We start from the raw sequence: 27,253 nt of genomic DNA, 5'->3' as shown, positions 1-27,253 counted from the left end.
ACCTCTTTTATAAGGTCTTTAATCCTATTCATGAGGCCAGGGCCCGTTTGATCTAATCACCTCCCCAAAAAGCTCCACCTTCTAATACCATTACCTTGGTGATCAGGTTTCAGTAGGAATTTTGAGGGACACATACACTCAAATCATAGCAGTTCCTTAGAGCAGGACTGCATCCTCCCCTTTAGTAGGCCCCTGGGAAAGGCTCACAGAAGAGAAAGGAAATGGAGAAGCAGAGCATTTGCTGCTCCTACCCCTGGAACAAAGACAGACTTCACACCCTCTGGAATCTGAGAAGTTCCCTTCCCTTCTTCTCTCCCTTGGACAGCCCTGCCCCCACCTCAGAGGGCGCCAGGGAAGGTATTACCTGTCTTCCCACTCAACAGCTGAAGACATATAAGAATAACTTACCGTCACCAGGTGACTGCCGATGCTGGCAGGGAAACTTACCAGGGTCTGCTAGAGGGGCTGTGGGCAGCAGTAACTCTTCCATGAATGACCTGACGGCAGGTTATGGCTCACAGAATGAAGTGGTGTTACCTTCTGGAAAACACAGGTGGAACCCTGGAAACCCACGCCCATTGGATCTTTGAATCCACCTGCTCTTCTAGTCCATGACCTCAGCTTCCAGCTTGCCTCTCCCAACCCTCCTCCATATTGCCTTCCCAAAATACTGGTTGGATTGCATACATCTCTGCTTAAAATAAAGTGAGCTAGTATTTACTGAACACTTACAGTGGATGAGGTGCTGTTCCAAGCTCTTTGCTTGGATTAACTTGCTTAGTGTTCACAGCAATTCTGTGAGATTGTCACCAGTGTTATCCCCATTTTACAGATAAGGAAACTGAGGCACAAGAGGTTAAAGTGGCTTACTCCAGGTTACACAGTAAGTGGCAGAGTTAGGATTTGAACTCAGGCAGTCTGGTTCCTGAGCTTGCGATTCTCAAGCCATAAAACCCTTCTCTGTAGGCCTCTATTTTTCTAATAAGTAATAACAACAACAATAATAATAATGATTAACATGCATAGATTTTTTACTATGCATATGCTAGGCCCTGTTCTGGCTGTGTTACATGTATTAACTCATTTGATTTTTATAATAGTACTAGAGCATTTGCTGTGGGGGGGGGTACTATTATTACCATTATTTGACAGGTAAGGAAATGGGGACACAGAAAGTCACACAACAAGGATGGGTTACTAGCCAGCCCTACTCTAGAGCCAAGCTCTAAAATACTTGCTCTAAACCATATGCCATCTTTCTTCTCCCAAAGACTGTCCCCAACACAGTCCAAGGGCCCAGAATCCAAGGCCCTCTGGGTTATGCAGCATGATCTCTGCATTTCCACCAAAGCCTGTCTTGGTCTATGCACATCTTTTTTCTTCCCACTCAGGCCAGATTTTCAGTCTAGTGTTTGTTGAAGTTTCCCTAGCGCACAGCATATAGTAGCAGGGGTCAGTGGATGTCGGTTGAATTGAACCACTGGATGGCAGAAGGGTCTCTGGATCCTCTCTCACAGGAACAAAGTGGCCACTCACTGTGACTTGAACATTAGAATCAGTCCAGGACTTGGTGCACTGGCCTCCAAACCCACTCCTAACCCCTAGACCCTTTTTGTAAATTAAATCATATTTAATATGCCCCCAGGGAGCTTTCTGCTTAGAGAAGCCATCATTTCAGCAAACACGAGTGAATGCTTTGTAACTGGAGTCCCGAAAGTAGCAAATCTTGGCCCTACTCACAACACGTTACAAACTTGGTAATTAAGCCTCAGGAATGGCCAGTGTTTCTCTAGGGCTATATATTATTTTCCCTTTGGGAAGGAGAGAGGGTCTGGAAAAATGCTTCTCGTTTTGCAAAAGGAAGAACTGAGTTACCCAAAGTCACCCAACAAATGAAGGGTGAATTGAGGGCTAGAATCCCATTCTTTTACTCAGGAAATGGGGTGAGGTGACCTCATAAGAACCACTTCAGATTGCTGTTTCTATCATCAGCGCCTGTCAGCTCTCTTTTTCTAGGGAAACTGAGGCCTAGGGACTTGAAACTTGTAAAGGGTCATCAGTGCTGAGTAGGAACAGAGGCCCTCCATCCTCACTGAAGACAGAAACACAAGGATTTGGGACCTTGCTTAACATACTCAGGAGCCTGACTCAAGGCCCTCAGGCTGGGATTCTTCCAGTAACAACCAAGTCTCTCCATAGGTGGGCCTTTCACTCTCATTCATAATCCTTTATGGAGGGCCTACTAAGTGCCAGGCAGTGTTGCTAACAATCCTGAAAGGCAGGTATCATAATTAGCCCCCTTAGATAAGTAAAGGCACAGATTCAGAGAGGTAAAAACAACCAGGATCCAAGACTGCAGCCCCTCCCCATGTTTCAGGAGACAGTGTTTCCTGGCACAAAGCACTTACCTGTGCCCCATCATACTTTAAGTAAACAAGTCAGGACAAATAGGGCCACAATGCAATGAAAAAAGCTACATGTCAACCCAAAGATACACATATTCTAAACTTTTACGACTCATTTCCAGGGGCAGTAATGATGGTGCTGATGGATGGGGAAGAGCTCTGGCTTCCGGCTTCCCAGTGGAATCCCCACCCACTCAGCCACCTGTGTAACCCACAAAAGTTACTTTATTTTTATTTTTTAAATACTTAATTTATAAATATCAGTTCTATGGGACACAAGTTATTTAATGCCATTTGTCTTCAGTTACCTCATCAGTAATATGAGCATAAAAATGCTTTTTTTTTGAGACACAGTCTCACTCTGTTGCCCAGGCTGGAGTGTAGTGGTGTGATCTCAGCTCACTGCAACCTCCCCCTCCCAGGTTTAAGCGATTCTCCTGCCTCAGCCTCCCAAGTAGCTGGGATTACAGGCACAAGCCACCACGCCCAGCTAATTTTTGTATTTTTTGTAGAGACAGGGTTTCACCATGTTGGTCAGGCTGGTCTTGAACTCCTGACCTCAGGTGATCCGCCTGTCTTGGCCTACAAAAGTACTAGAATTACAGGTGTGAGCCACCGTGCTCAGCCAAAAATGCTTTTCTCATAAAGTTTTTGGGAGAACAACTGAGATAAAGCATGTAAAGTTCTGTGACAGAGGCCAGGACAGCAGTAGGGAGGCTGTGTGTGTGTGTCTGTGTCCATGTAATTCATTTCCCTTTGAAGGGGGCCAGGTACCCAGACTCCCCCATGGTCTGGCATTCCTTCTGCTTCTTGGATGTAAAATCCAGAAGTGCCCAGGACTTTTGCTTCTTGGAGGTAGAATCCAGAAGTGCCCAGGACTGGGACAGGGTGACCCTGGGGAGGCCAGTCTGCAGGAAGTGGCTGAGCCAAAGGACAAATAATGGGTGGATTGGGCTGTGACGAAGAGCCTGGGTGAGAGACCCGGGGTGCCGGGTTTGGGAAAAAGGAGGGGCGGGGGTGGATACCCCAGAGACTCTTCCTGTGTCTGTCCTGGGTTGGCACACCAGAAGCCCTGTGCTGGGGAGAGGCGGGCGCCCTGTGGTGCATGACCAGCCTCCTGGGTCTCCAGGAAAGATGCTGCTACAGGGTTTCTGGAGGTTAAAGAGGTCCGTGAACCCAATCTGTCACTGCTCCCAGTCTTGTTGGCTGGTGTTATGAATAAAGTTCTGGTGCCACAAAATAAATAGCACTTGCATATAAAATTTTCTTTTTTTTTCTTCTCAGCAAGGCAATTTACTTCAGGTCAGGAGTACTGAATACCCATTGTGTCTTTTCCCCTCAATTACCCGGGAGGAACCATCTATCGTCCTGTCCTGAAGGGAGTTCCTCTTAGGTCTGGTCGGACCTTTGCATGGTAATTAATTAAGATTTAGATCCCCTGTTAGGAAACCTGCTGGGTTAAGAGAATTTTCAGTGGTTAATGTTAAATCATTTTTTTCTAACAGAATAGCCTCATACTTGAAGGTTCTAGAGTCAGTAAGCTATCTTTTTTTTTTTTTTCCTTTTGACTTAGGATAGTTCTGACCTGATGAGGTGTGCTCACACAGTGAGGTTTCCTCTGAAAGTTATTTTTCTACTTTCTTCTGTTAGCAAAGCAGTTGCTGCTACAGATTGAATGCATTTGGGCCATCTGCGGGTTACTGGGTTAAGGAGTTTTGATTAGGGAGGTTATAGGTTGTCAGTGGCCTCAGTGCTTTGGGGCTACACCCTTGTTTACACTGACAACAAGGTGGTATTGGAGTGTTATAGGGTCATGGAGAAGACTTTCAATTATCAATTATATGTCTTAAATTTACCCTGGCTTTTAAAGGAATAGGGTACACTGTTTTCTCTTTACTACTTCTCTCTCTCTCTCTCTCTCTCTGACTCTCTGTCTCTCTCTTTCTCTCTCTTACTCCCTCTGTCTCTCTCTCTCTGCCTCTCTCTCTCTCTCTTTGACTCTCTCTTTCTCTTCAACCTCCTCTCCCAGTTTCTCTTTCCCCTCTGCTGGTCTTTCCCTGCCTCTGCCAGCTGCTTATGCTGTTGTTCTCCCCTCTCCTTCCCCTTCCCCTAGGGAAGGGACCATCAGGAGTGGAGCTAATTTTTCTTCCCCTGAGAAGAAAGGAAAGGGGAGTTCTGAATATTTTTCTTACTACTGGAAGTTTGTGTGAGGTTTGACCCCCTGAAATTTGTGGAAGGCTCAACCCCTCAAACCAGGGGTGTCTTGCCTCACCTGCCCCAGAAGGCTGAACCCCTCATATCAGAGGGTGTCTTGCCTTGCTGCCCTGGAAGGCTCAACCCTTCAAACCCGGGGGTGTATTGTCTTGCTGCCCTGGAAGGTTGACCAAAAGAGGTCAACTACTTCTATCTCTCTCTTACTACTTCTATCCCTTCCCCCCTCTGAAGGTCCCTTGCATACTTCCCACTCATGTTGTCCTCTCTGGCTGCTCCCCCAAGGGAGAATTAGGTCCCTATTAGCAGTGGCATTCTGGTGTAAATCCCATGGCAGGATCCTTCCTAAGCCATATGAGGTAGCTACGGAACAGTGGAGAGGACCCACTCACTCCATCCAGCAGTAGGACTTGTCACCATCCACATGGACAACACTGCAAGTAGGGTTGTTTGTGATCATTCATGCACACACACATTTAGCCTTCCAGAATTTGACCACCAAGGAAGTACTTTACCAGCTCCTGCGGCTTCTCCTTCCTTGGTCTGCGCAGAGTCATCGTGGCAGTGTGTGAGGATCCTTTACCCTAGGTTGCCTGCTGGTTTGTTTCCGAGTTGCTGAGAGCTCACTGAGTGAGTCCTGATTTCTCACCCCTGAGGCCGTCACAAGAGGGTGGGGCATGCCTCCACATGAGAGAGAACCGGAGACCGCCCCCAGAGGGGAATGTAATCACCGGCAAGCCCCCAAATTGTTATAAATAAAGTTTCAGTGCCACAAAAGAAATAGCACTAGAATATAACATTTTCTTTATTTTTCTTCTCAGCAAGGCAATTTACTTCTATAGAAGGGTGCGCCCTCACAGATGGAGCAATGGTGAGCACACACCTGGACAAGGGCATGGAAGGGGGGTTCTTATGCCTGACCCACGTGACTGCTGCTGCTGTGTCCTTTCCCTGTTGGCTAGGGTTAGACCTATAGGCTAAACTAATTCCGACTGGCTAATTTAAAGAGAGTGACAGGGTGAGTGGTTTGGCGGGAAAAATGGTTATGGCAGAGCAGGAAATCAGAATGAGTCAGGGTGAAGAATGAGTCAGGGAGGAACAGGTAACCAAAAAACGTTGCTTTATGAGGAAGTTCAGTTTAAAAGTAGAAGACAGGCCGGGTGTGGTGGCTCATGCCTGTAATCCCAGCACTTTGGGAGGCCAAGGCGGGTGGATCACGAGGTCAGGAGATCCACACCATCCTGGCTAACACAGTGAAACGCCCTCTCTACTAAAAATACAAAAATTAGCCAGGCGTAGCGGCGGGCGCCTGTAGTCCTAGCTACTCCGGAGGCTGAGGCAGGAGAATGGCGTGAACCCGGGAGGCGGAGCTTGCAGTGAGCTGAGATAGCGCCACTGCACTCCAGCCTGGGCTACAGAGCCAGACTCCCTCTTAAAAAAAAAAAAAAAAAAAAAAAAAAGAAGGCAAACAATTGAACATACTGACATATTGATTCTTTGAAGAGAAATTTAGAACTCATATCTAACAGCTGGCGTGTCTGGCAGGGGGCTCCGGCTGGGGCGCAGTCTTGAGCATTTGGGGCTCTGGGGTGCTCAGGGCAGAGGCTGGGCCGGGGCTGTGGCGCCCAACCGGGGCTAAACTCAAGCTTGGGAGGTCGCCCACGCGAAACAGTAGCCCTTCCTGACCCGCCTACTCGGCTTGGCCCGGAGCGGGACGTCGCTGGGGGCCATGCCAGGCGGGCCGCCTCTGACAGCCGCTGGCGCGCTCCGCCGCCCCTCCCGCGCAGGCGGGCGTGGGATCCCGGCTGATCCAGTCCGGGTTTTGCGGCGGAGCTGGCGGGCCGCGCGTGCGGCGGCTTCAACTGTCGTCTTAGGCAGCAGCAGGCTACGGGGATCATGGGGCAGTACGAGCTGTGGGCCGCGTTGCCTGGCGCCTCCGGGGTCGCCCTGGCCTGCTGCTTCGTGGCGGCGGCCGTGGCCCTGCGCTGGTCCGGGCGCCGGGCAGCGCGGGGCGCGGTGGCCCGGGCGCGACAGAGGCAGCGAGCGTGCCTGGAGAACATGGACAAGGCGGCGCAGCGCTTCCGGCTCCAGGTGACTGCCTGAGAGTGGTGGGGTGGGCGCCGCCTGAGGGTACACGCAGCAGCACTTTCAGCCGCCAGACCCGCGGAGGGACAGGGTTGCGGGCGGGCAGAGCAGATGTGTAGCTTTCCAGAATCTCTCCTCGCCCTAAAATATTCCGCACTTTCTAAGCCAGGTAGAGCCAGGGGGAGGAAAGGAAACGATAGTGTCAAGGCAGGTCGTGGAAGAGGCCTTCCCCTCACTGGGTCAAAGAGGAGTTTTGCTTTGTGCCAAAGAATCTTACTGCCTATTGGAATGCGAAAACCCAAGCGTGACAACCAGTAGGATGCTAGGGGTTGAGGACTTTGGAATCGCAGAGTGTAATGGCCAAGGGAATCTGGAGAGCTTAGAGGTGTTTTTTTTTTGTTTTTTGTTTGTTTGTTTGTTTTTTTGAGGCGGAGTCTCGCTCCGACTCCCAGGCAAGAGTGCAGTGGCGCGATCTCGGCTCGCTGCAACTTCTGCCTCCCGGGTTCAAGCGATTCTCCTGCCTCAGCATCCCCAGTAGCTGGGATTACAGGGGCCCGCCACTATGCCCGGCTAATTTTTGCATTTTTAGTAGAGACTGGGTTTCACCATGTTGGCCAGGCTGGTCTCGAATGCCTGACCTCAGTTGATACACCTGCCTCGGCCTCCCAAAGTGTTGGGACTATAGGCGTGAGCCACCGCGCCCGGCCGAGTTTTCAAGCTTCTTGATTTGTGCATTTGGATCCTAAGAGGGAGCCGGACAGAAACGTGCCAAGTGCACAGGGAGATCTTGGCAAAGCCAGGCTAGAAGGGAAGTCTCTCTGGCTTCTGCTGCCGGCCTGTGGTGTCCAACCCCTGGCAAACCCTTTCCATGAGCAGGTTCAGTTCCAGCCCTCCCTGGGTGGTCTGTCAACAAACTTTTCTTCTCCCTGCACTGCCTCTGGATCACCTCAGTATGTGGGTTTTGGGGCGTGGAAGGGCCTGGCTGAGGGTTTGGAAGACGTGGCTTGAAGAGGGGCTTTTCCTCCGGATGTGTGAAGCACAGACCCCAGTTAAAGCCAACATGCTGAACTCTGGGAAGTGGTGTTATGTGCTGAGAGAGGGAGGGCTTGCTGTGTGTGGGACCTGACAGGTGGGAAGGCTTTCCAGGTTGGGAACTGCAGGATTCAGGAGGGTGTGCCTGGGTGGGAGACAGAAAGAGTCACAGAAAATTGTGTTCAGCAGATGTTCCGCAAGTGATTTTTGATTTGGGGCAGAGCTGGAACTAGAACCTAGGTCCCTGGCTGCACTCTTCAGCCACACTTTCATGAAGAGGAACAGGAGAGAGATATGACGAAGGCACCCTTGCATGCCAGCCCAGGGTGTAGCCTTGCATTGAAGGGGGCCAGCCCCTCCACACCTGTGGGTATTTCTCGTCAGGTGGGACGAGAGACTGAGAAAAGAAATAAGACACAGAGACAAAGTATAGAGAAAGAACAGTGGGCCCAGGGGACCCGCGCTCAGCACACGGAGGACCCGCGCCGGCACTGGTCTCTGAGTTCCCTCAGTATTTATCGATCACTACCTCTACCATCTCGGTGAGGGGGATGTGGCAGGACTATAGGGTAATGGTGGGGAGAGGGTCAGCAGGAAAACATGTGAGCAAAGGACTCTGTGTCATAAATAAGTTTAAGGAAAAGTTCTGTGCCTTGATGTGCATGTAGGCCAGATTTACGCTTGACTTTACACAAGCATCTCAGTGCAGTAAAGAGCAGTATTGCTGCCAGTATGTCTCACCTCCAGCCATAAGGCGGTTTTCTCCTATCACAGTAAATAGAATGTATGATTGGGTTTTACACCCAGACATTCCATTACCAGGGACGAGTAGGAGACAGATGCCTTCCTCTATCTCAACTGCACAGAGGCCTTCCTCTTTCACTAATCCTCCTCAGCACAGACCCTTTACGGGTGTCGGGCTGGGGTACGGTCAGGTCTTTCCCTTCCCACGAGGCTGTATCTCAGGCTGTCTCAGTGGAGAGAAACCTTGGACAATACCTGGCTTTCTTGGGCAGAGGTCCCTGTGGCCTTCCGCAGTGCATTTTACCCCTGGGTACTTGAGATTAGAGAATGGCAATGACTTTTACCAAGCATACTGCCTTCAAACACTTTTTTAACAAAGCGCATCCTGCACAGCCCTAAATCCATTAAAGCTTGAGTCAACACAGCACATGTTTCTGCGAGCACAGGGTTGGGGCTAGGGTTACAGATTAACAGCATCTCAAGGCAGAAGAATTTCTCTTAGTACAGAACAAAATGGAGTTTTTTATGTCTACTTCTTTTTACATAGACACAGAAACAGTCTGATCTCTTTCTTTTCCCCACACGTGTTGTGGTTTTGGCTGGCTGTAATGTATGAATTTACTCCAAACCATCCCTGGGGCAAAGATATCTCATATTTATTTGGTAAGATAAAAAATATATCTGGTTCCAGCCTCCACTCACCAAGCTGGCTGAAAAGTCCACCATCAGTCCATTTTTAGGGTTTCTTAGTGGGAGGGCCCTGATGGTCAACCCAAATTGGCCATCTCCCCTACACAAGCACAGGTTCTTCGCTGTCTAGTTCCCCTCTCTGGCTGGGCTCTGGAGGCCCTCCTTAGAGATCCTCCTGTTTATCCCTGGCTCTGTGCAGCCAGCTGAGTTCTGCCAGCTCCAAGAGCAGCGTGGGCAGCACTAGCAGGGATATGCTCACAGTTCTTGCCTGCAGAACTCCCCTCCTGGTTCCAAGGAATCCACCTGGCTAGCAGGGGTGTGGGATGGTAGCAGGATGGGTCTTCCTGCACTTCAACTCCAAACAGCAGCATCTGTATGGTTTTCCTCTGGAGCAACTGCTCTTCATTATTTTTACAAGCAGATTATTCCAGACAGAAGTTTTGGCTCTGAAACTTGGCTCTTTCAGGAGGAGAAGCGGAAAATTACCTTTTGGGTTTCCAATGACTGTGGTTTTGAGTAATCAGCAAAGGGGCGGGGTCCTGATTGACAATAGCTTTGTAGGCTTTGAAGGAGGAGTAAGATTTTTTGTTTTGTTTTTTTGTATTTTGTTTTTTTGTTTTTTGAGACGGAGTCTTGCTCTGTCGCCCAGGCTGGAGTGCAATGGTGCGATCTCGGCTCACTGCAACCTCCACCTCCCAGGTTCAAGCGATTCTCCTGCCTCAGCCTCCCAAGTAGCTGGGATTACAGGCGTCTGCCACTATGGCTGGCTAATTTTTGTATTTTTAGTAGAGACAGAGCTTCATCATGTTGGCCATGGCTGGTCTCGAACTCCTGACCTCAGGATCCACCTGCCTCAGCCTCCCAAAGTGCTGGAATTACAGGCATGAGCCACCGCGCCTGGCCAATGCCTGGCTGATTTCTGTAGTTTTAGTACAAATGGTTTCGTCATGTTGGCCAGGCTGGTCTTGAACTCTTTTTTTTTTTTGAGATGGATTCTCACTTTGTTGCCCAGGCTGGAGTGTACTGGTGCAATCTCGGCTCACTGCAACCTCTGCCTCCTGGGTTCAAGTGATTCTCCTGCCTCAGCCTCCTTGGGTAGCTGGGACTACAGGTGCCTGCCACTACATCAGCTAATTTTTGCATTTTTAGTAGAGACAGGGTTTCACCATGTTGGCTAGGCTGGTCTCGAACTCCTGACCTCAGGTGATCTGCCTGCCTCGGCCTCCCAAAGTGGTGGAATTACAGGTGTGAGCCACCATTCCCGGATTCTTAGCTGTGTCCAAGGAGGACACAGCTGGATGAGGGGATACCTAAACACCTGCATTTTCACAAAATAGTTCACCTCTCTCTAAACTCTTGGGCAACTCTAGAGAAAGGTGTGTTTCTGGTAATTCTGTTGACCCACTTTTTTCCCCACCCTGTCCCCTGAATAAGTTTTGGTATCTTTTTCTAGACTGAAGAGAAGGACCACCATCAATAGAATAGTATAGCTGGGAGAGACATCACAGAACACCTATTTATGCCCTTATGCCTTTGTATATGCACTTTTGTTTTACCCTGAAAGTTTTTTCCCACATCTCTTACAACCCGCTTATCAATCACGCTGGCACTGTGGTTCAGCGGAGAAAACAACACAGATGGAGGAGGGGCAATGCCCCCTAAGTGATTGGTAGAGTATCCCTCTCTTGAAAAATTGTGCATGCAGGTGGCCACAGGTTTAGACGTTACCTGTATACTATACTTCCCTGCATTCTCCACAAAATCAGGTTTCCACATGTTCACCGATTGGCCTCCTGGAGGTGCAGACTTACTTTGGTGTCTAGGAGAAAATGTCTCAGCTGCCTGACACTAGTTGAAGATTTAAAAATAGCTGTTAGCAACTGTGTCATTAACTGTCAACGGGGAAGAACATAGGAAAGAATGAAAATGTGTGCTGAGCACGGAGGGGAGCATGTTGATAGGTGCTAGCTGCCATGCACAGGGACTCTGTGGGCACCTTGTTCACTACAAGGTGATGGTGATGGGAGATGGTGACCGGACTGTCGGGTGGCAATTATCCCAGGGTGGTGAATGCTCTGCTGATTTCGACATCCTTCTCCATACTCTTAGGCATTTTAAAAAACACAGTGAACCTATATTTATATGAGAACAAAAATAAAGCAAAAATTTAATTTTCATTGTGAGATGGGAAAGTCAAGATGCAGTACTGTGTGTATAGTATGATTCCTTTGTGCAAAAAGGAATATATATATATAGACAACTGTTGACATGGTGGGTTTTTCATAAATATTTTCTTTTCCTGTAAGATTACACCAGAAACTGTTAATTATAGTTTTCCTTTATAGAGGAGGGACTGTGCAAGGGGAAGCAGGGGTGGAGGGAGTGCTCACTTTTCATTTTGTATACCTTTAAAAAATATATCAAGAGGATTATCTGGTGTGTTTGGGGAGAAATCTTGAACCCATTTTTTTCTTCTTTGTAGCTCCCTGTGTTAGAAAAAAAATCCAAACTAAGTGTTGTATCAGTTCAATGAATTCAGGGAAGTGCTCCTGATACTGAGGACATCAGGGGCAGAGGCTGTGGCATGTGCTTGGAGAGGGCGGGCACCAGGCTCTGGGGTGTGGGGGGTGGAAGGGGACAGTGGTCCCTGGGTGGGGAGAGGTGCACAGGAGTCTGAGAGGAACACAGCTTGGAAGCACCTCCTGGAATATGCTCTGGAGCCTGTGGTGTGATGAGATGGGGATTTGAAGGGGAGAGGCAAGGCCTGGTTGGATTTTGCACTGTGTGGCCATCAAGGGAAGTGTGGGCTGGAGGGGCAGGACCTGGGCAGGGCAGCAGTTGGGTGGCCCCGTGTGACCCAGGTGATAAGGATGAGTCTGAGGCCTGGTGAGGGCCTTGGTTGAGGGGATGGAGAGGTGACCATTTTTCAGAGCTACTTAGCTTGGTGACTAGATGCAGGTGGGGGTGAAAGGGAGGCACCAGAAGGACACCTGTTTCCTTTCCTGAACATCTGGATGAATGGCGTGGCCTCCCCTGAGTACAGGGTACAGGATACACAAGGAGGAGATGGTTGAAAGTCGGGCAGGTGAAGAGCTTAGAGGAAGGACAGGGAAGGTGGACAGGTGACAGGAATAGCCCAGTGAGCTGGTTTGGGCTCCATTGCCTCAGGCTGGGTAGGGGATCTGGGGGATATGGGATGGGTGGAGAGCCTGGAGTCAGAGGTGCATAGGGGAGGAGTGGAAGCCAGGGTAGGGGAGGAGGGTAAGAGGGGAGGGGAGGAGGGGAAGGGTAGAGGGGAGGAGGGGAAGCCAGGGGAGGGGAGAAAGGGAAGGGTAGAGGGGAGGAGGGGAAGCCAGGGGAGGGGAGGAGGGGATGGGTAAAGGGGAGGAGGGGAAATGGGGGAGGGAAGGAGAGGAAGTAGGGAGGGGAGGAGGGGAAGCAGGCCAGGGGAGGAGGGGGAGGAGGGGGAGGGGAGGAGTAGAAGCAGGGCTTGGGGGGTGGGAGGAGTGGAAGCAGGAGGAGGGGAGGCCCTCTCCCAGAATCAGAGAGGGAAGAGAAGGTACCCAGAGCTCTGTCTCTCCCCACATCTGGCATCTTCTTATCCTTCAAATCACAGCTGACACGTGGCTTCTTCAGATAGGCCTGCCCACCCTAAGTCAGTGCCCTGTCATTTTTGTCACAGCACTCCATTTCTCTGCTGTCTCACATGTATCATGCATGATCTATCTATTATTTAATTTGTTTATTTTCTTGAATGTAGTCTCTGAAAAGGGACCATGTCTGTCTTGGTTACCTCTAGATGCATAGCCCCTAACCTGGTCCTTGCCATACAGTAGATTTCTGGAACATGTTTGTTGACTCACTACATAAATGAGTGACAGAAGCAGTAGCAGAGAAGCAGGAGGGAAACCAGGAGAGTGTAGTGTCTCCAGGTCCAGGAAGAATTGAAGAGAGCAGGCATGTGGCCTCAGTACTTTCGAAGGTCTCAGTGATATGGAGTAAGATAAAGAGGCAAGTATCTGTTGAGTTTAGCAACAAGGAAGTCTCTGGTGACCTTGACAAGAGCAGGGGAGGGTGGGGTGAGATATGGTGGCTATGACTCAGTGTTTTTTATTTTTTATTTTTATTTTTTTGAGACTGAGTTTTGCTCTTGTCGCCCAGGCTGGAGTGCAGTGGCGTGATCTCGGCTCACTGCAACCTCCGCCTCTCAGGTTCAAGCGATTCTCCTGCCTCAGCCTCCCGAGTAGGTGGGATTACAAGTGTGCACCACCACACCTGGCTAATTTTTGTATTTTTAGTAGACACGCGGAGTTTCACCACGTTGGCCAGGCTGGTCTTGAACTCCTGACCTCAAGTGATCCATCCACCTCGGCCTCCCAAAGTGCCGGGATTACAGGAATGAGCCCGCCTGGCCAACTCAGTGTTTACTCACTAACCCAATACCCTTGAGGAGAGGCCGTGCGCGGTGGCTCACACCTGTAATCCCAGCACTTGGGGAGGCCAAGGTGGGGGCAGATCACTTGAGGTCAGGAGTTCGAGACCAGCCTGGCCAACATGGCTAAACCCTGTCTCTATTAAAAATACAAAAAATTAGCCAGGCATGGTGGCAGGTGCTACTCGGAGGCTGAGGCAGGAGAATTGGTTGAATCCAGGAGGCGGAGGTTGCAGTGAACCAAAATCACACCACTGCACTCCAGCCTGGGTGATGGAGCAAGACTCTATCTCGAAAAAATAAATAAATTATTGAAACAAACAGACAAAAACAAACCCAATGCCCTGGGGAAGGAGGAAGGAGGAACTGGATGGGCTCCCCCAGAGACTCTGGGAGCCCTTGAGGCCTGGCAGACAGAGGTCTGCCTGCGTTTGCCCAAATGTGCCTCCTCCTGGGGAGAGCTCCTCCCTCTCCATCCTTCCCATGTGCCACCCACTCACCACACTCTGTTTTATTGTCTTTATTTCTCATTGTCTAAAACCTCATCTGTTTGCCTGTCATCTGCTCACCCCGCCCCTGCCCTGTGTGAGCTCACTTGGACATGACTTCTTGTTCATGGCTGAACCTCAGCCTAATGTGGTGCTGGGTATGGAGCAGGCGCCTAACACACATCTGTGGAATGAATGTGGAAACCCTCCCTTTTGGGGTGTGGCCTTCAGTCACAGACCCAGCCTCCCAACATGGGGTCTTCTTGTTTTTGCCCTTCCCTGCTAGAGGTTGGCAACCCCCTGGGCAGTGTTCAGAGCTGCTCTGTGGGTGTGGGGATGGCATGGGGTCAGGTGCAGGTAGATGGCTGGCGGGCAAGAAGGCACCTGTCTCTGAGCCTCAGTTTATCTGTGTAATGGGAATGGCAGTAAGACTTAATCAAAACATGGATGACATCAGCGTGGTGCTTGGCACACAGAAGGCAGCCACTGCTGGTGTATATTTGTAGTGGTTTAATCATCAGTCTGGAGCTAGCTAGGCACAGTAGCATGTGCCTGTAGTTCCAGCTACTGGGGAGGCTGAAGTGGGAGGATCGCTTGAGCCCAGGAGTTCGAGTCTAGCCTGGGCAACACAGCCAGATCCTGTCTCTAAGGGGGAAAAAAAAATACCTGGGCAGGTTGGCTCGCTGGGCACCACTTCAACAGGCTTCTGGAGGAGATAGAGCTGCATTCTCTAGGGATGGCAAACAAGGGCCTGCTCAGGCTGGGCCATGCCAGAGCTGCTGGGGCATGGGCCACTGGTGTCTGCTACAGGCTCATGAGACTTCGGTGAGTAGGGGACTGATCCGAGTTTGTCCCCCACAGAACCCAGACCTGGACTCAGAGGCGCTGCTAGCCCTGCCCCTGCCTCAGCTGGTGCAGAAGTTACACAATAGAGAGCTCTCCCCTGAGGCCGTGCTCTTCACCTATGTGGGAAAGGTAAGGCCAGCCAAGGCCAGCTCCTCCCTTTCCCCTCCCACTCTCTGCATAGGCTGTGGAGAAAACTTGGCCTGGAGTCAGTGAGAAAACCTGGCCTGGGAGTTAGTCCTGCTGGGTGCCATGGTGGAACCTACAGTGCCAGGGACTGCCAGGGAAGGAAGGAACCAGAGCGTGTGTGTGTATGTGTGTGTGTGTCTGTGTGTGTGTGTGTGACACTGAGCATGCTGTCTTAGCTAGTAACCTGGCTTTTAGCCCAGACTTCCCTCTCCCTCCCGCCTCCACCCCATTGGTCAACAAGTCTCTGGTCTGTTCCCTTTTTTTCTTTGAGAGGAGTTTCGCTCTTGTTGCTCAGGCTGGAGTTCAATGGCGCAATCTTGGCGCGCTGCAACCTCCACCGCCTGGGTTCAAGCAATTCTCCTGCCTCAGCCTCCCAAGTCTAGCTGGGATTACAGGCTTGGGCCACTACGCCAGGCTAATTAAAACATTTTTTTTTGGCTGGGCGCGGTGGCTCAAGCCTGTAATCCCAGCACTTTGGGAGGCCGAGACGGGCGGATCACGAGGTCAGGAGATCGAGACCATCCTGGCTAACACGGTGAAACCCCGTCTCTACTAAAAAATACAAAAAACAAAAAATACAAAATCTCGGCTCACTGCAGCCTCCACCTCCCGGGTTCAAGTGATTCTTCTGCCTCAGCCTCCCGAGTAGCTGGGAGTACAGGCACCCGCCACCACATCCAGCTAATTTTTGTATTTTTAGTAGAGACAGGATTTCACCATGTTGGCCAGGATGGTCTGGAACTCCTGACCTCCAGTGATCCACCTGCCTCGGCCTCCGAAAGTGCTGGGGTTACAGCTGTGAGCCACTCTGCCCGGGCCCCGACTAATTTTTTGTATTTAGTAGAGACGGGGTTTCACCATGTTGATCAGGCTGGTCTCGAACTCCTGACCTCAGGTGATCCACCCGCCTCGGCCTCCCAAAGTGCTGGGATTACAGGTGTGAGCCACCATCCCCGGCCCCTTCTTTTTTTTGAGATGGGAGTCTCGCTCTGTCACCCAAGCTGGAGTGCAGTGGCATGTTCTTGGCTCACTACAACCTCCACCTCCCGGGTTCAAGTGATTATCATGCCTCAGCCTCCCGAGTAGCTGGGATTATAGACGTGCACCCCCATGCCTGGCTAATTTTTGTATTTTTATTTGGCCGGGCTGGTCTGGAACTCCTGACCTCAGGTGATCCTCTGAAAGTGCTGGGATTATAGGCGAGAGCCACTGCGCCTGGCCTGTTCTTTTACCCAGCCCTCTCCTATATCCATCCCCTTTGGCCACCCTGGCCTGCCACCACCATCTCCCTCCATTCCCAAGCACCATCCTCCTGGTCAGTGCCCTCTTGTGTCCCCAGCTCTTCGGGCCATCTCTTGTACTCCTCTGTGTGTCGCATCACCTCTGGCCAAGGCCTTCTGGAGCTTGGGGTGTCAGCAGCTCTGCACTGGCTCGGGTGGGGCTCCTTTACCTGGAAGGCTGTTTCCCTCTTCTTTGCCCCTCTCTGTGCCATGGGCTCCCCTGGCTGAGCCTTCAGGGCTCAGAGCAGGAGGCACCGTCTTCCATTCGCCGCCTGAGGCAGAGTTTCCTCTTCCAGGTCTGCTCTCATTCTAACAGCACATTTCTCATCACAATGTCAGACTTGTCTTCTCTATCTGTTTCCCATGTGGGGTCTTTGTGGACAGAGCTTATCTATTTGTCTTTGAACCTTAGTGCTCAACATGTTGCATCTCACATAATAAATGCTCAAGAAATGTGCTTGAAAAGAAAGGGAGGGAGGGAGGAAAGAGGGAGAGACAAATTGTGCTTTGTGAGTGTGGCCTGCATGATTTCTTGAAAGGGCGTGTGTGACCCCTAGGCAGGTGAATTGTCTGGGTGCAGTGTATGTGACAATGCTGTGGGGGCTGCAGCTGAGGGAGCGAGAGCATGCTGGGCTGGTGTCACTGAGAGGGGCACATACACAGTCTCAGCCGATGGTCTTGCTTCTTCCCTGTCAATGTCCCTGAAAAGGCTCCTGCCCTTCCTAGTTAATCTAGTCAATCTGGTTAGATTGGCCTTCTCTGTTCCTGCCTCGGGTACCCCAGGGACAGATTTTGCACATGCCCAAATATGGCAACACAGCCCACCCTGTTTCCCCCAGATGACCCCCAGGAGTAGGAGTATTTACTGAAAGCTGCATCCCACTCCGCCCTCACCTTTCCTTCTGTAGGACCCTGTGTGGTGTGGTTTGAGCATTGTAGGCAGATTTCCGCTATTCACCTGTTCTTCCCTTTTGTCAAGCTCCTACTCCATGTAACTTGATTATCAAATTCAAGAGTTCCTGGGTAAGGGGGGAGGCTTGACTGGGCTACGTGTGGGGAAGGCGTGGGGTAGAGGAGAGAGTGCTGGGCTCCGGGAGGCGGGAGTCTGGTCTAGCCCTGCTCTGTGGCACCCTTCAGTGTGACCAGTGACGAGGGCTGCCCCTGTCTGGTTTCTGTCTGCACAGAGATGTGGCTTGGAGGAGGTGGGGGAGTGGCCAGTGATCATTTTCCTCCCAGCTCACCCCCTGTCTGGGGGGCATCTGAGGCCAGTATCTTGCTCCCTTGAGTGTCCTGGTTGTGCCCTGGTCCTGGTTGAAGGCCAGACACAGCCAGGATGAGGCCTGGGCCAAATGTCACCAGTGAGGCAGATGCCGGGCCCTAGGTCATCCTCTGTGCCCCAGGCTCTGGGCCATGTTGCTGGTTCCCCTCTCCCTGGGTATACTTTAAAAGGCCAGTTCTACATGATGTATATTTCACCACAATGTTTTAAAAAGGCCAGCCTCCTTTTACCTTATATCTACTTCCCCTTCCTCAGGCCTGGGAGGTGAACAAAGGGACCAACTGTGTGACATCCTATCTGGCTGACTGTGAGACTCAGCTGTCCCAGGCCCCAAGGCAGGGCCTGCTCTATGGCGTCCCTGTGAGCCTCAAGGAGTGCTTCACCTACAAGGTATGCTCTGCCTCAGTGCCAGGCCTCCATTGTCGCCTCCATCCCTGCCAGCCTGCTTTGTATCTTGGATCATTTTGGGCCCTCAGAGGAGGTATCATGTCCAAAGGCCTTGCGAGGGGACACTGGTATACCTGTCTTGGCCTGTGTGACAGCTGTTAGAGTTGGCCCTGGGCTGCCCACGGGCTCTGACTCACAGGTCATGTCCCTTTTGGTGCCCATCCCTCCTCCCAGGGCCAGGACTCCACGCTGGGCTTGAGCCTGAACGAAGGGGCGCCGGCGGAGTGCGACAGTGTGGTGGTGCATGTGCTGAAGCTGCAGGGTGCTGTGCCCTTCGTGCACACCAATGTGCCCCAGTCCATGTTCAGGTTGGGTCTTGGGGCAGGGTGGGGCAGGGGCACCGGTCCCAGCATGACACGGGCTGACCCGTTCTTGCCTCCTCCAGCTATGACTGCAGTAACCCCCTCTTTGGCCAGACCGTGAACCCATGGAAGTCCTCCAAAAGCCCAGGGGGCTCCTCAGGGGGTGAAGGGGCCCTCATCGGGTCTGGAGGCTCCCCCCTGGGCTTAGGCACTGATATGGGAGGCAGCATCCGCTTCCCCTCCTCCTTCTGCGGCATCTGCGGCCTCAAGCCCACGGGGAACCGCCTCAGGTAGGGTGGGTGGAGGGCGCTTCTGGGCCCCTTGCTGTGTGACCTTGGCCTAGCTTCCAACCTCTCTGGGCTCCAGGCAGGGATTCGGTCTCCGGGGTTTTGCTGGGAGGAAGCATTACAGTACCACTGGCTGGGCATGGGTCCTAGTTTCCAAAGCGGTAAGTGTTCAGAACTGCTCTGTGGGTGTGGGCATGGCGGCGGGTGGCCGTTTCCTGTTTCCAGCGTCTTATGTTTCTTATCCAGCAAGAGTGGCCTGAAGGGCTGTGTCTATGGACAGGAGGCAGGTGAGGTCCATGGTGCTCTCCCCTAGGAGGGTGGGGGTCGGCCTGACCCGCTTGCACCCATGCTTCTCAGGTGGCAGGGCAGTGTCTGGCCCCCAGGCTGCTCAGGTCTGGATTCCTCCCTCCTTGTCTGCTTACTTCCCTCCCCTCTCTGCCTCACAGTGCGCCCCTCCGTGGGCCCCATGGCCCGGGACGTGGAGAGCCTGGCGCTGTGCCTGCGAGCCCTGCTGTGCGAGGACATGTTCCGCTTGGACCCCACTGTGCCTCCCTTGCCCTTCAGGGAAGAGGTGAGCAGGGCTGGGTGGGCATGGGTGTGGACTGCTGAACCTAGACAGCCACCCCAGGGCTTGGAGGCCCTGTCTCCTGAGAACCGTGCCCCAGGGCTCTGAGGCCAGGGCGGGTTGCTCCTCCACAGACGGCCACCAGATGGAGCCCTTGCCTGCATTTGGAAATCCACAGACTTTCAAAGGCGCCCAGCCTCTGCTGCTGGCACCAGGGATGCAGGAATCACTTCCCAGCCCGCTGACCTTCAGCAAACAGAGGCCTTTCTAACAGTATTCCTGTCCACGTTTTGGCGAGCAGCATGCCACGCTGCCTGCAGACCCCAGCTCATGTAGCCCGTTCTTGCCAGAGGTAGGCTGCGTGAGCCGGGGTCTGCAGGCAGCGTGGCATGCTGCTCCCCAGAGTACCACCGCAACAGCCTGTTGCCGAGATAGGCTGGGCTTGTTGCTTTCTGTGGCGAGGCAGCACTGTCTTGCAAAGCCTTAGTAGCATCTCAGAGGGCAGGAAGGGTGGGGAGATCTGCTGAGATTTTGAAGTCTGGTTTAAGGTGGATCATTCAACATGGGGGTTGGTTAAGATTGGGTTGGGGTCATCATGTGATCGCCCATGTTAAGGATTGGTGGGCATAGCAGGGTGTGGATTTTGAGGCGAGAGGTGTCAGCTGATGCTTCCTGTTGAAGAGTTGATGGGTGTTTCTGGAATGAATTGGAAGGTTATTTGTGCTTATGTGTGTTATTTGGAGGAGGTGGGGGAGTGGCCAGTGATCATCTTCCTCCCGGCTCATCCCTTATTGCGGGGCATCTGAGACCACTATTTTGCTCTCTTGAGTGTTCTGGTTGTGCCCTGGTCCTGGTTCTCTCTTTCTCTATTGGGGTCGAAGGCCAGAAACAGCCAGGTTGAGGCTGGGGCCAGATGTCCCCAGTGAGGCAGGTGCTGGGCCCTAGGTCATCCTCTGTGCCCACTCCAACACAGTGTTCAGGAGCTGTAAAGTTAGATTGGTGTAGACAGAGGAAGAGTGAAGTCACATTAATGTAGATAGTAAGCTGTGTGACGTAAGCCCCATTTCTCAGCAGTCCAGAGATTGTCTATCTTGTATAGACCTCTTGCCCTCGCCCCAGCAAAGGTTGCCTTGGAAAGGTTGAGGGTTTGTGGACAGGAAGGAGATTGGGCCTTGGTGTTTCTTGGGAGTGGGGCAGCAGGGCAGATCTGGGCTGGGTAGGGTGAACTCCCCCTCCTCAGGCAGAGGGAGATATTCTAACCGAACCCACAGCGATAGGCAGCTGCGAAGTCCTTCCTCGGAGAAGAGGAGGAGATGAGGTCCCTGTCTGGAAGTATGGAACAGTTTATCATGAGAGCCAGGACAGGTGGTGGAGAGCCTCAGCACAGAAGACAGCATGCCTGCATTCCAGACCTGTCTTGTCACTCTGCATTGGGTAGCTTTGGGCAAGTCCCAGTCCCACCTAATCTCCCTATTGAGAACTCAAGCCTCAGTTTCCTCATATGACCAGTAGGAATCCTTATCCTTGCTCTGCCCACCTGAGTCACTGTGAAGGTGTTTTATGAAAGGGTCAGATGCAGAAGGGGCTGGCCTCGCTGACTGCAGCCTTGCAGCTGTGTCTGGGGCTGAGTAGTTTCTCTGATCTCTAGGGCTCCTGCCTAGGGCTGTCTTCTCCTGACCTGCCCCTATCCCCTGTATTTTCCCTCCAGATCTACACCAGCTCTCAGCCCCTGCGTGTGGGGTACTATGAGACTGACAACTATACCATGCCCACCCCGGCCATGAAGCGGGCCGTGCTGGAGACCAAACAGAGCCTTGAGGCTGCGGGGCACACGGTATGACTGCAGGGTCCTGGAAGTACTGGCATCTCCTGTCCTCCTGGGAAGCCTTCCTGGTACCCATGACTACTCCATCCCTGGCATCCTGGCACTCTGATGGTGTTGTCATCAGGGTGAACTGAGGCCCTGTGGGACAAGTATATAGAGGGCTGATCAAGAGTATTGGAGGAGTGATTAAGGGAGAACTTCAGCCCTGTGCTGTGTGATGTGTGAGCACTGCATGCAGGGAGGCTCTTCAGCTGTAGGCAGTGGTGCACAGCTGTCCAGAGGCTCCCAGGGCCATGGGTTTTGGTCTGGTCATTTATACAACTTTATGTGTGGCTCCAGACTTCTCTCATGCTGTGCATTCCACAGTGAGTTTTCTTGGGTCAGTAAGTCTGCCTTTGTGGCTCTAGTGAGAGCTATCATGTGGGCAGAGTTGGTCCAATCCATCCTCAGGGCCACCCAGACAGCATGGGGATCATGGAGCCATTGGTTAGGTCAGAAGGCCTTACACCCCTCAATCCTTGCAGCTGGTTCCCTTCTTGCCAAGCAACATACCCCATGCTCTGGAGACCCTGTCAACAGGTGGGCTCTTCAGTGACGGTGGCCACACCTTCCTACAGAACTTGTGAGTGATAGTGGGCTCTGGGGTCTTGGTGGGATCAGAAAAGTAGGCAGACCCAGGGGGAGCAGCAGGGTGTGGTGATACCTGGATGGGCCTTAGCTGAATCCAACAAAGGCCTGATCACTCTGGGCCGGGACCTCGCTGTCCCTCCAGCTGGGCACACTGACCCTGGAGATCCCTTGCCAGGGTGCCAGCCCGAGGGGAGGAGGCTGGGTTGAATATCTGTGGCCTATCCTTGATCTGAGCTTGTTATGAGGTAGGAGGTGGGCAGGAGGTTGCCTCTCTGTTTGGGAAAGATTTGGGGCAAGGGCAAGATCCAGGCAGGAGGGTGGGGGCTTGGACTTGGGTGATTCCAGGCTCTGTCTGACTTGAGCCAAGTCTTCCTTTTGAGCAGGACCTCAGCTTTCTCTCCTGTAAAGTGGGTGAGTTGGACCAGGCTCCTTTTAAGGGACTTTGCAGAGCTCATTTTTAGGGAAGTTGGTTCCTCTGGGCTGTTTTTAGTCCTTAAAGGTTGTCAGGGGCAGAGGACAGGCCTGTGAAGGCCCCTCCTGGTGATATACCTCTGCTGGATGGACTGGAACCCTTCAGAACACAGTCCTCCTTCCTCCACTTCACCGATGGAGAACTTAGCCCTGCAGCCTGAAGCTTGGCCCTGCAGCTTCACTCAGTCAAGGGCCCAGCCTGTCACGTTCCTTTCCTTCCCCTAGCAGCCAAGTGTGGTCCAGGCATCAGTGGAAGGGGTCAATCCTCACTCTGGCCCTGGGAATGAGTCCCCAGGATCAGCTGCCTGAGACCTTTCCCTGAGATCTTGAGCCAGAGATAGCCTCAGAGCCATGCTTCATGGGCAGCCCACCCTGGATTGCGCCACCTGTGCCTCCAGGCTGGCCTCCATGTCAAAGGGGAGGTACCCTCAGGGAGGCCTCATCAGGGAGACGTTGCCCTCAGTTCTTAGAGCTCTGAGCTGGGTTTGCTGGAGAGGGATACCCTGAGTCCTGCCTTGGGGAGCTCCCGTGGGTGTGGGTTGGAGCCCAGGCATCCCAAAGGATCAGTAGAAACAAACGGCATGTTTGGAAGGAGGGAGCCGAATCTGGTGAGGAGGAGGTGGACAGTATCCCTGCATAGAGAACGGGATTGCTGTGGGCCGGGTGAGCAAGCCGGGAAGGATGCGGGGATGGGAGTGCCTGGACCCAGCCTTTTGTTTCCCAGCAAAGGTGATTTCGTGGACTCTTGCCTGGGGGACCTGGTCTCAATTCTGAAGCTTCCCCAGTGGCTTAAAGGACTGCTGGCCTTCCTGGTGAAGCCTCTGGTGAGGGCACAAGGAGTAGAGGGGCTAGGATGACTGGGAGGAACCTAGGGCCTCCTATCACGTGATCCCCCATGGCCTTCCTCAGCCTCTCTTGGTTTGGTCAGGCATGGCCTCCTCTTCCCTCCAGTCCCCACCCAGATGGCTCTCCTCCCCTGTGCCCTGCGATCTTCAGCCAACCTGCGTGCTGAAAGGGGGGCTGACCTGGGCCCTGGGGGGAGGCATGGAGGGACAGGTCCCCAGTGGCTTGACCTGAAGAAGATTGACACCTGCCGTGGCCCAGAGCGGAGTCACCGACCCTGCATCTGTCCTGTGCAGCTCCCAAGGCTGTCAGCTTTCCTCAGCAACATGAAGTCTCGGTGAGGGTTCTTCTGTGCCCAGCTGCTGCCCCTGCCTGTCCTGACCCGAGTCTGGGTCTGGGTAGTTTCTGACAGGAAAGGACTTGAGGGAAGTAGCCTCTGAGGCTGGAAGTGGCCCAGGCAGGGGGGCAACCTTTGTGGCCTTCAGGTGGGACTTTGAAGTTGTCTTGGCAAGGTCCGGTTCTGGCCGGAGAACAAAGGCCTGAGGGGGGCAAGAGGATGGGGGAGTTGGAGGAGAGGAGGTTGACCTGGCTGGGGTGTGGGTGGAAAGGACCAGGAAGTGGGGGTTGGCCTGGGCTGGTGGTGGGGCACCTGGGAGAGATGCTGCTGTTAGAGATCTGAGCTGACCTGAGCTCTGCCAGGTCCTACTTGCCTCTTAGTGGCTTGGGCTGGAAAAGCAGGGTGTAAACTGCCCCATTTCAGGCCCTGACATCCCGTGGACTCACTCCTTCCCTCACCACCAGGCTTCAGGACTGGCGGCATCTATGGCCTCTCCTGTGTCCTGAGGGTAGCGAGGAATGAGGCCTGAGCTAGTCCTGGCTCTGCTGTGGAGTCACCAAGTGACAGCCTGTGCCCCTCTGGGGCCTGATTTTCTCATCCAGACAGTAGGGGTTTGAACTTCCCTCTCAGCTCCCATGGGGTTGTGAAGGGTCCACGGAGGGGTGAGATCTGGAGGGTTGGCAGTAGGGGTCTGATGTTGCTGATCTCCATGGCTGTGACCATGATGGCTGGTGACCACACTCCTTCTGCCCAGGTCGGCTGGAAAACTCTGGGAACTGCAGCATGAGATTGAGGTGAGACCAGAGCCTCTGGACTGGAGCAGGGTGCCGGGGGGAGGGTGGAGTTGGACAGGGCACCCACTAACAGGGTCTTGCGGCCACTGCCCCCACGGGGCTCCCAGACTGGCCTGTCGTCCCCCTTCCACTCCCTGGACCACCACTCGGGCCCAGCTCTGGGACCCTTACTTGCCCAGATGCCCATCCTTTGCGGCTGGGTCAGCCCAGGGCCCCTGTCCTGGCCGCCTTTTTGCCCCTCTGGAGCTGCCTGTGTGTGGCTCTGCCCCAGCAGGAAGAGGCATGTCCACAATTCATCCTGGAGGCGGAACGAGCGATGCCCTCTGAGAAGCAGCACCGCCTGCCCGGAGCACCTGTGTCCCACTGTGGCTCCTTTCAGATTCAGGGGGAGGTGCTGGGGCCAGAGCCACCCTAGCCACAGTCCCTGAGTTAGAGAGCCTGGGGGGGGCCAGGTCTGCGTGCTTTCACCCGGTGCGCTGTGTCCCCCACAGGTGTACCGCAAAACTGTGATTGCCCAGTGGAGGGCGCTGGACCTGGATGTGCTGCTGACCCCTATGCTAGGCCCTGCTCTGGACTTGAATGCCCCAGGCAAGGCCACAGGTGAGGCCAGACACCCTCCCTGTCCCTTCTATGAATCTGGCCATGTGCCCTGCAGGGCTGCCAGGAAATGGAAGAAGAGGAGCCCTCGGGGAGGACCCTGCCCTTGCGGGGGCCCACAGTCTGGCTGGCTGGAGACATGGGAGTCATGTGGGATGCCCTGGCAGGGTTTGATTTTTCTATCATCAGCACTATTCAAGTTGGGGACCTTGAATTACGGAATCTAGTTTGGGGAGGTGGTGGTTTGAAGTCCAGGTGGGATTTAGATAAATCAAAAAAATAGGGGCCAGGCGCGGTGGCTCACACCTATAATCCCAGCACTTTGGGAGGCTGAGGCTGGAGGATCACTTGAGCCCAGGAGCTCAAGAGCAGTCCAGGCAACATAGTGAGGCCTCTGTTGCTATAAAAAATAGAAAGATAAGCCGGTTGTGGTTGCACGTTCCTGTAGTCCTGGCTACTCGGGGGGCTGAGGCGGGAGGATTGCTTGAGCCCAGGAGGTCGAGGCTGCAGTGATTTGTGATCACACTACTGCGCTCCAGCCTGGGTGACAGAGTGAGACTCTGTCTCAAAAAAGGAAGAGGAAAAGAAAACAGAAACAACATTCCCAGTGGGGAAAGTACATGGGCAAAGGCATGGGGCAAGCATCAGTGGGATGTCCAGCCTGGCCCTGAAATCTAAATTCCTGGGCTTTGTCACTCAGACCTCAGTCCTGGGAGAGAGCCTTTCTCTGGCTGTAGACACAGGGTGCCATTTCATACGAGGTTTGACTCAGGCCCAGAGCTGGCACTGAGATTCCTGGGGCCTGCTGCAGCTGCTTGTGTTGTGTTCCAGGGGCCGTCAGCTACACTATGCTCTACAACTGCCTGGACTTCCCAGCAGGGGTGGTGCCTGTCACCACAGTGACTGCTGAGGACGAGGCCCAGATGGAACATTACAGGGGCTACTTTGGGGATATCTGGGACAAGGTGCTGCAGAAGGTGAGGACTGGCCTGCCCCTCAGCTGAACTCACTCCCCACCCTGACTCTGGCCGCTGTGGAGGAAACAGTACCAGTACTGCGGGTTTGCCAGCCTTTCTTAAACAAGACCTGAAGGACTGTGGCCTGGCCCTGCTTTGCGGCCTCTCTCTAGCTGGCGTGCTTCCTGGGCCTGGGAGTGGGGAGTCCTGCCTCGCTAACCCTATCCTGATGCCTGTGTCCCCTATAGGGCATGAAGAAGAGTGTGGGGCTGCCCGTGGCCGTGCAGTGCGTGGCTCTGCCCTGGCAGGAGGAGTTGTGTCTGCGGTTCATGCGGGAGGTGGAGCGACTGATGACCCCTGAAAAGCAGTCATCCTGATGACTCTGGCTCTGGAGGACTTGAGACTCACGCTCTTTGCAGCCCAGCCTAGTCAGGGCACAGCTGCCCTGCTGCCACAGCAAGGAAATGTCCTGCATGAGGCAGAGGCTTCTGTGTCCTCTCCCCCAACCCCCTGCAAGAAGCGCCGACTCCCTGAGTCTGGACCTCTGTCCCTGCTCTGGTCCCCTCTCTTCGTCCTGATCCCTCCACCCCCATGTGGCAGCCCGTGGGTATGACATGGGCCAGGGCCCAACTAACAGTCAAGAAACAGCTCCTCGTCTGTGTGTTTTCTGGGTGTCATCGTGAAGGTGGGGGTTGGAGCCTGTTGAAAGCAGGGATGGCTTGACCATGCAGACCCAGGCTCCAGCCATGCCAGTCTCCTGCTCCACAACCTCCCCTGGTGCTCATCGCCCACAGGAGAGGTGCAAGCTTGTATCCCCCAGCACTTCAGCCCTGCCCCTCCTCTCTCACCTATACTAAACCCTGCTCTGCTGGACACTGCCCTTGGTCTCCTTCCTTCCTCTGCTCCTTTCCCTGCCTAGAAAGCTCTTTCTGTTCCTCTGCTTTCCATGCTTTGAGACCTGGCTCAGATTCTTCTCTCTCCAGGAGGCCTTTCCTCCTGTCTCTGGGCCCTGGAGTATATGGGCTGTTTCTTCCCAGTCTGCCTTGTGTGGTGGGTATTGGGGGGTGTGTCTGCCTGCCTTACCACACTGGCTTTCCTTGACGGCAGGGACCCCATTGCTACATCTCTGTTTTCTGTGGCTAGCACAGGGCAGCAGGGGAAGCACTGAGTTGGGTTGCAGAGAGTCCAACGTGTTGGCCCTGAGCTGGTGCTGTTTGCAAGAGGAGCCCATGGGCCTGGGGAGGCCGGCATGAGACAAGGTGACCTGGTAGAGTGTGCTCTCAGGGCTGGCCAAGGCCTGGATTGCCCTGGGAAGGCTTCCTGAAGGAGGTGGATGTGTGTTGAGTCTAGAAGTTTTCCAGAGACTGAGCTAGGGGTTGAGGACATCTCAGAGAGAAAGGACAGTATGCCCAAAGATCAGGGTGGGTTTGGTAAATGGCGGGCATGTTGAGTGGGCACAGGGGAAGCAGAGATGTAGGTGAGGACAGATCAAGGTGGACTTGGGCAGCCAGGTCAGGAACT

General features: G+C 53.3%; 2 protein-coding genes across 5 annotated transcripts in view; both read left to right on the top strand.

The window, feature by feature from the left end:
• Nucleotides 1–13,182, top strand: part of NSUN4 (NOP2/Sun RNA methyltransferase 4) — a 47,744-nt gene extending 34,562 nt beyond the window's left edge. The window contains exons 7-8 of one of the 2 annotated variants that reach the window (XM_077958666.1): nucleotides 5,438–5,487; nucleotides 12,967–13,182. In XM_077958666.1, the coding sequence (XP_077814792.1) occupies nucleotides 5,438–5,458 (21 nt within the window). In that variant the 3' untranslated portion in view covers nucleotides 5,459–5,487; nucleotides 12,967–13,182. Of the gene's footprint in view, nucleotides 1–3,689; nucleotides 3,880–5,437; nucleotides 5,488–12,966 lie in introns of those variants that run through there. The other variant, XM_077958649.1, reaches the window with a different exon arrangement.
• Nucleotides 6,477–26,379, top strand: LOC708660 (fatty-acid amide hydrolase 1). 3 transcript variants are annotated; one of them, XR_013402563.1, is made up of 15 exons: nucleotides 6,477–6,707; nucleotides 14,949–15,062; nucleotides 17,934–18,068; nucleotides 18,300–18,433; nucleotides 18,511–18,717; nucleotides 18,961–19,001; nucleotides 19,161–19,285; nucleotides 20,988–21,113; nucleotides 21,629–21,726; nucleotides 22,930–23,029; nucleotides 23,157–23,385; nucleotides 24,140–24,179; nucleotides 24,671–24,779; nucleotides 25,608–25,753; nucleotides 25,981–26,379. XR_013402563.1 is itself a non-coding variant. In XM_015138769.3 (15 exons), the coding sequence occupies exons 1-15, from the start codon at nucleotides 6,513–6,515 to the stop codon at nucleotides 26,107–26,109; spliced, it is 1,740 nt and encodes a 579-aa protein (XP_014994255.1). In that variant the 5' UTR covers nucleotides 6,477–6,512; the 3' UTR covers nucleotides 26,110–26,379. The 3 variants fall into 3 exon arrangements, 2 of the variants coding, with proteins under 2 accessions (XP_014994255.1, XP_077814875.1); XM_015138769.3 differs by having other exon boundaries at nucleotides 23,345–23,385; XM_077958749.1 differs by having other exon boundaries at nucleotides 23,345–23,385; nucleotides 25,608–25,809; nucleotides 25,938–26,379.
• Nucleotides 26,380–27,253: the final 874 nt, after the last annotated feature.

Source organism: Macaca mulatta, chromosome 1 (assembly GCF_049350105.2).
Source record: "Macaca mulatta isolate MMU2019108-1 chromosome 1, T2T-MMU8v2.0, whole genome shotgun sequence".
NCBI lineage: Eukaryota > Metazoa > Chordata > Mammalia > Primates > Cercopithecidae > Macaca > Macaca mulatta.
The sequence above is the reverse complement of the archived record's forward strand: the minus strand, read 5'-3'. Positions and strand labels throughout refer to the sequence as shown.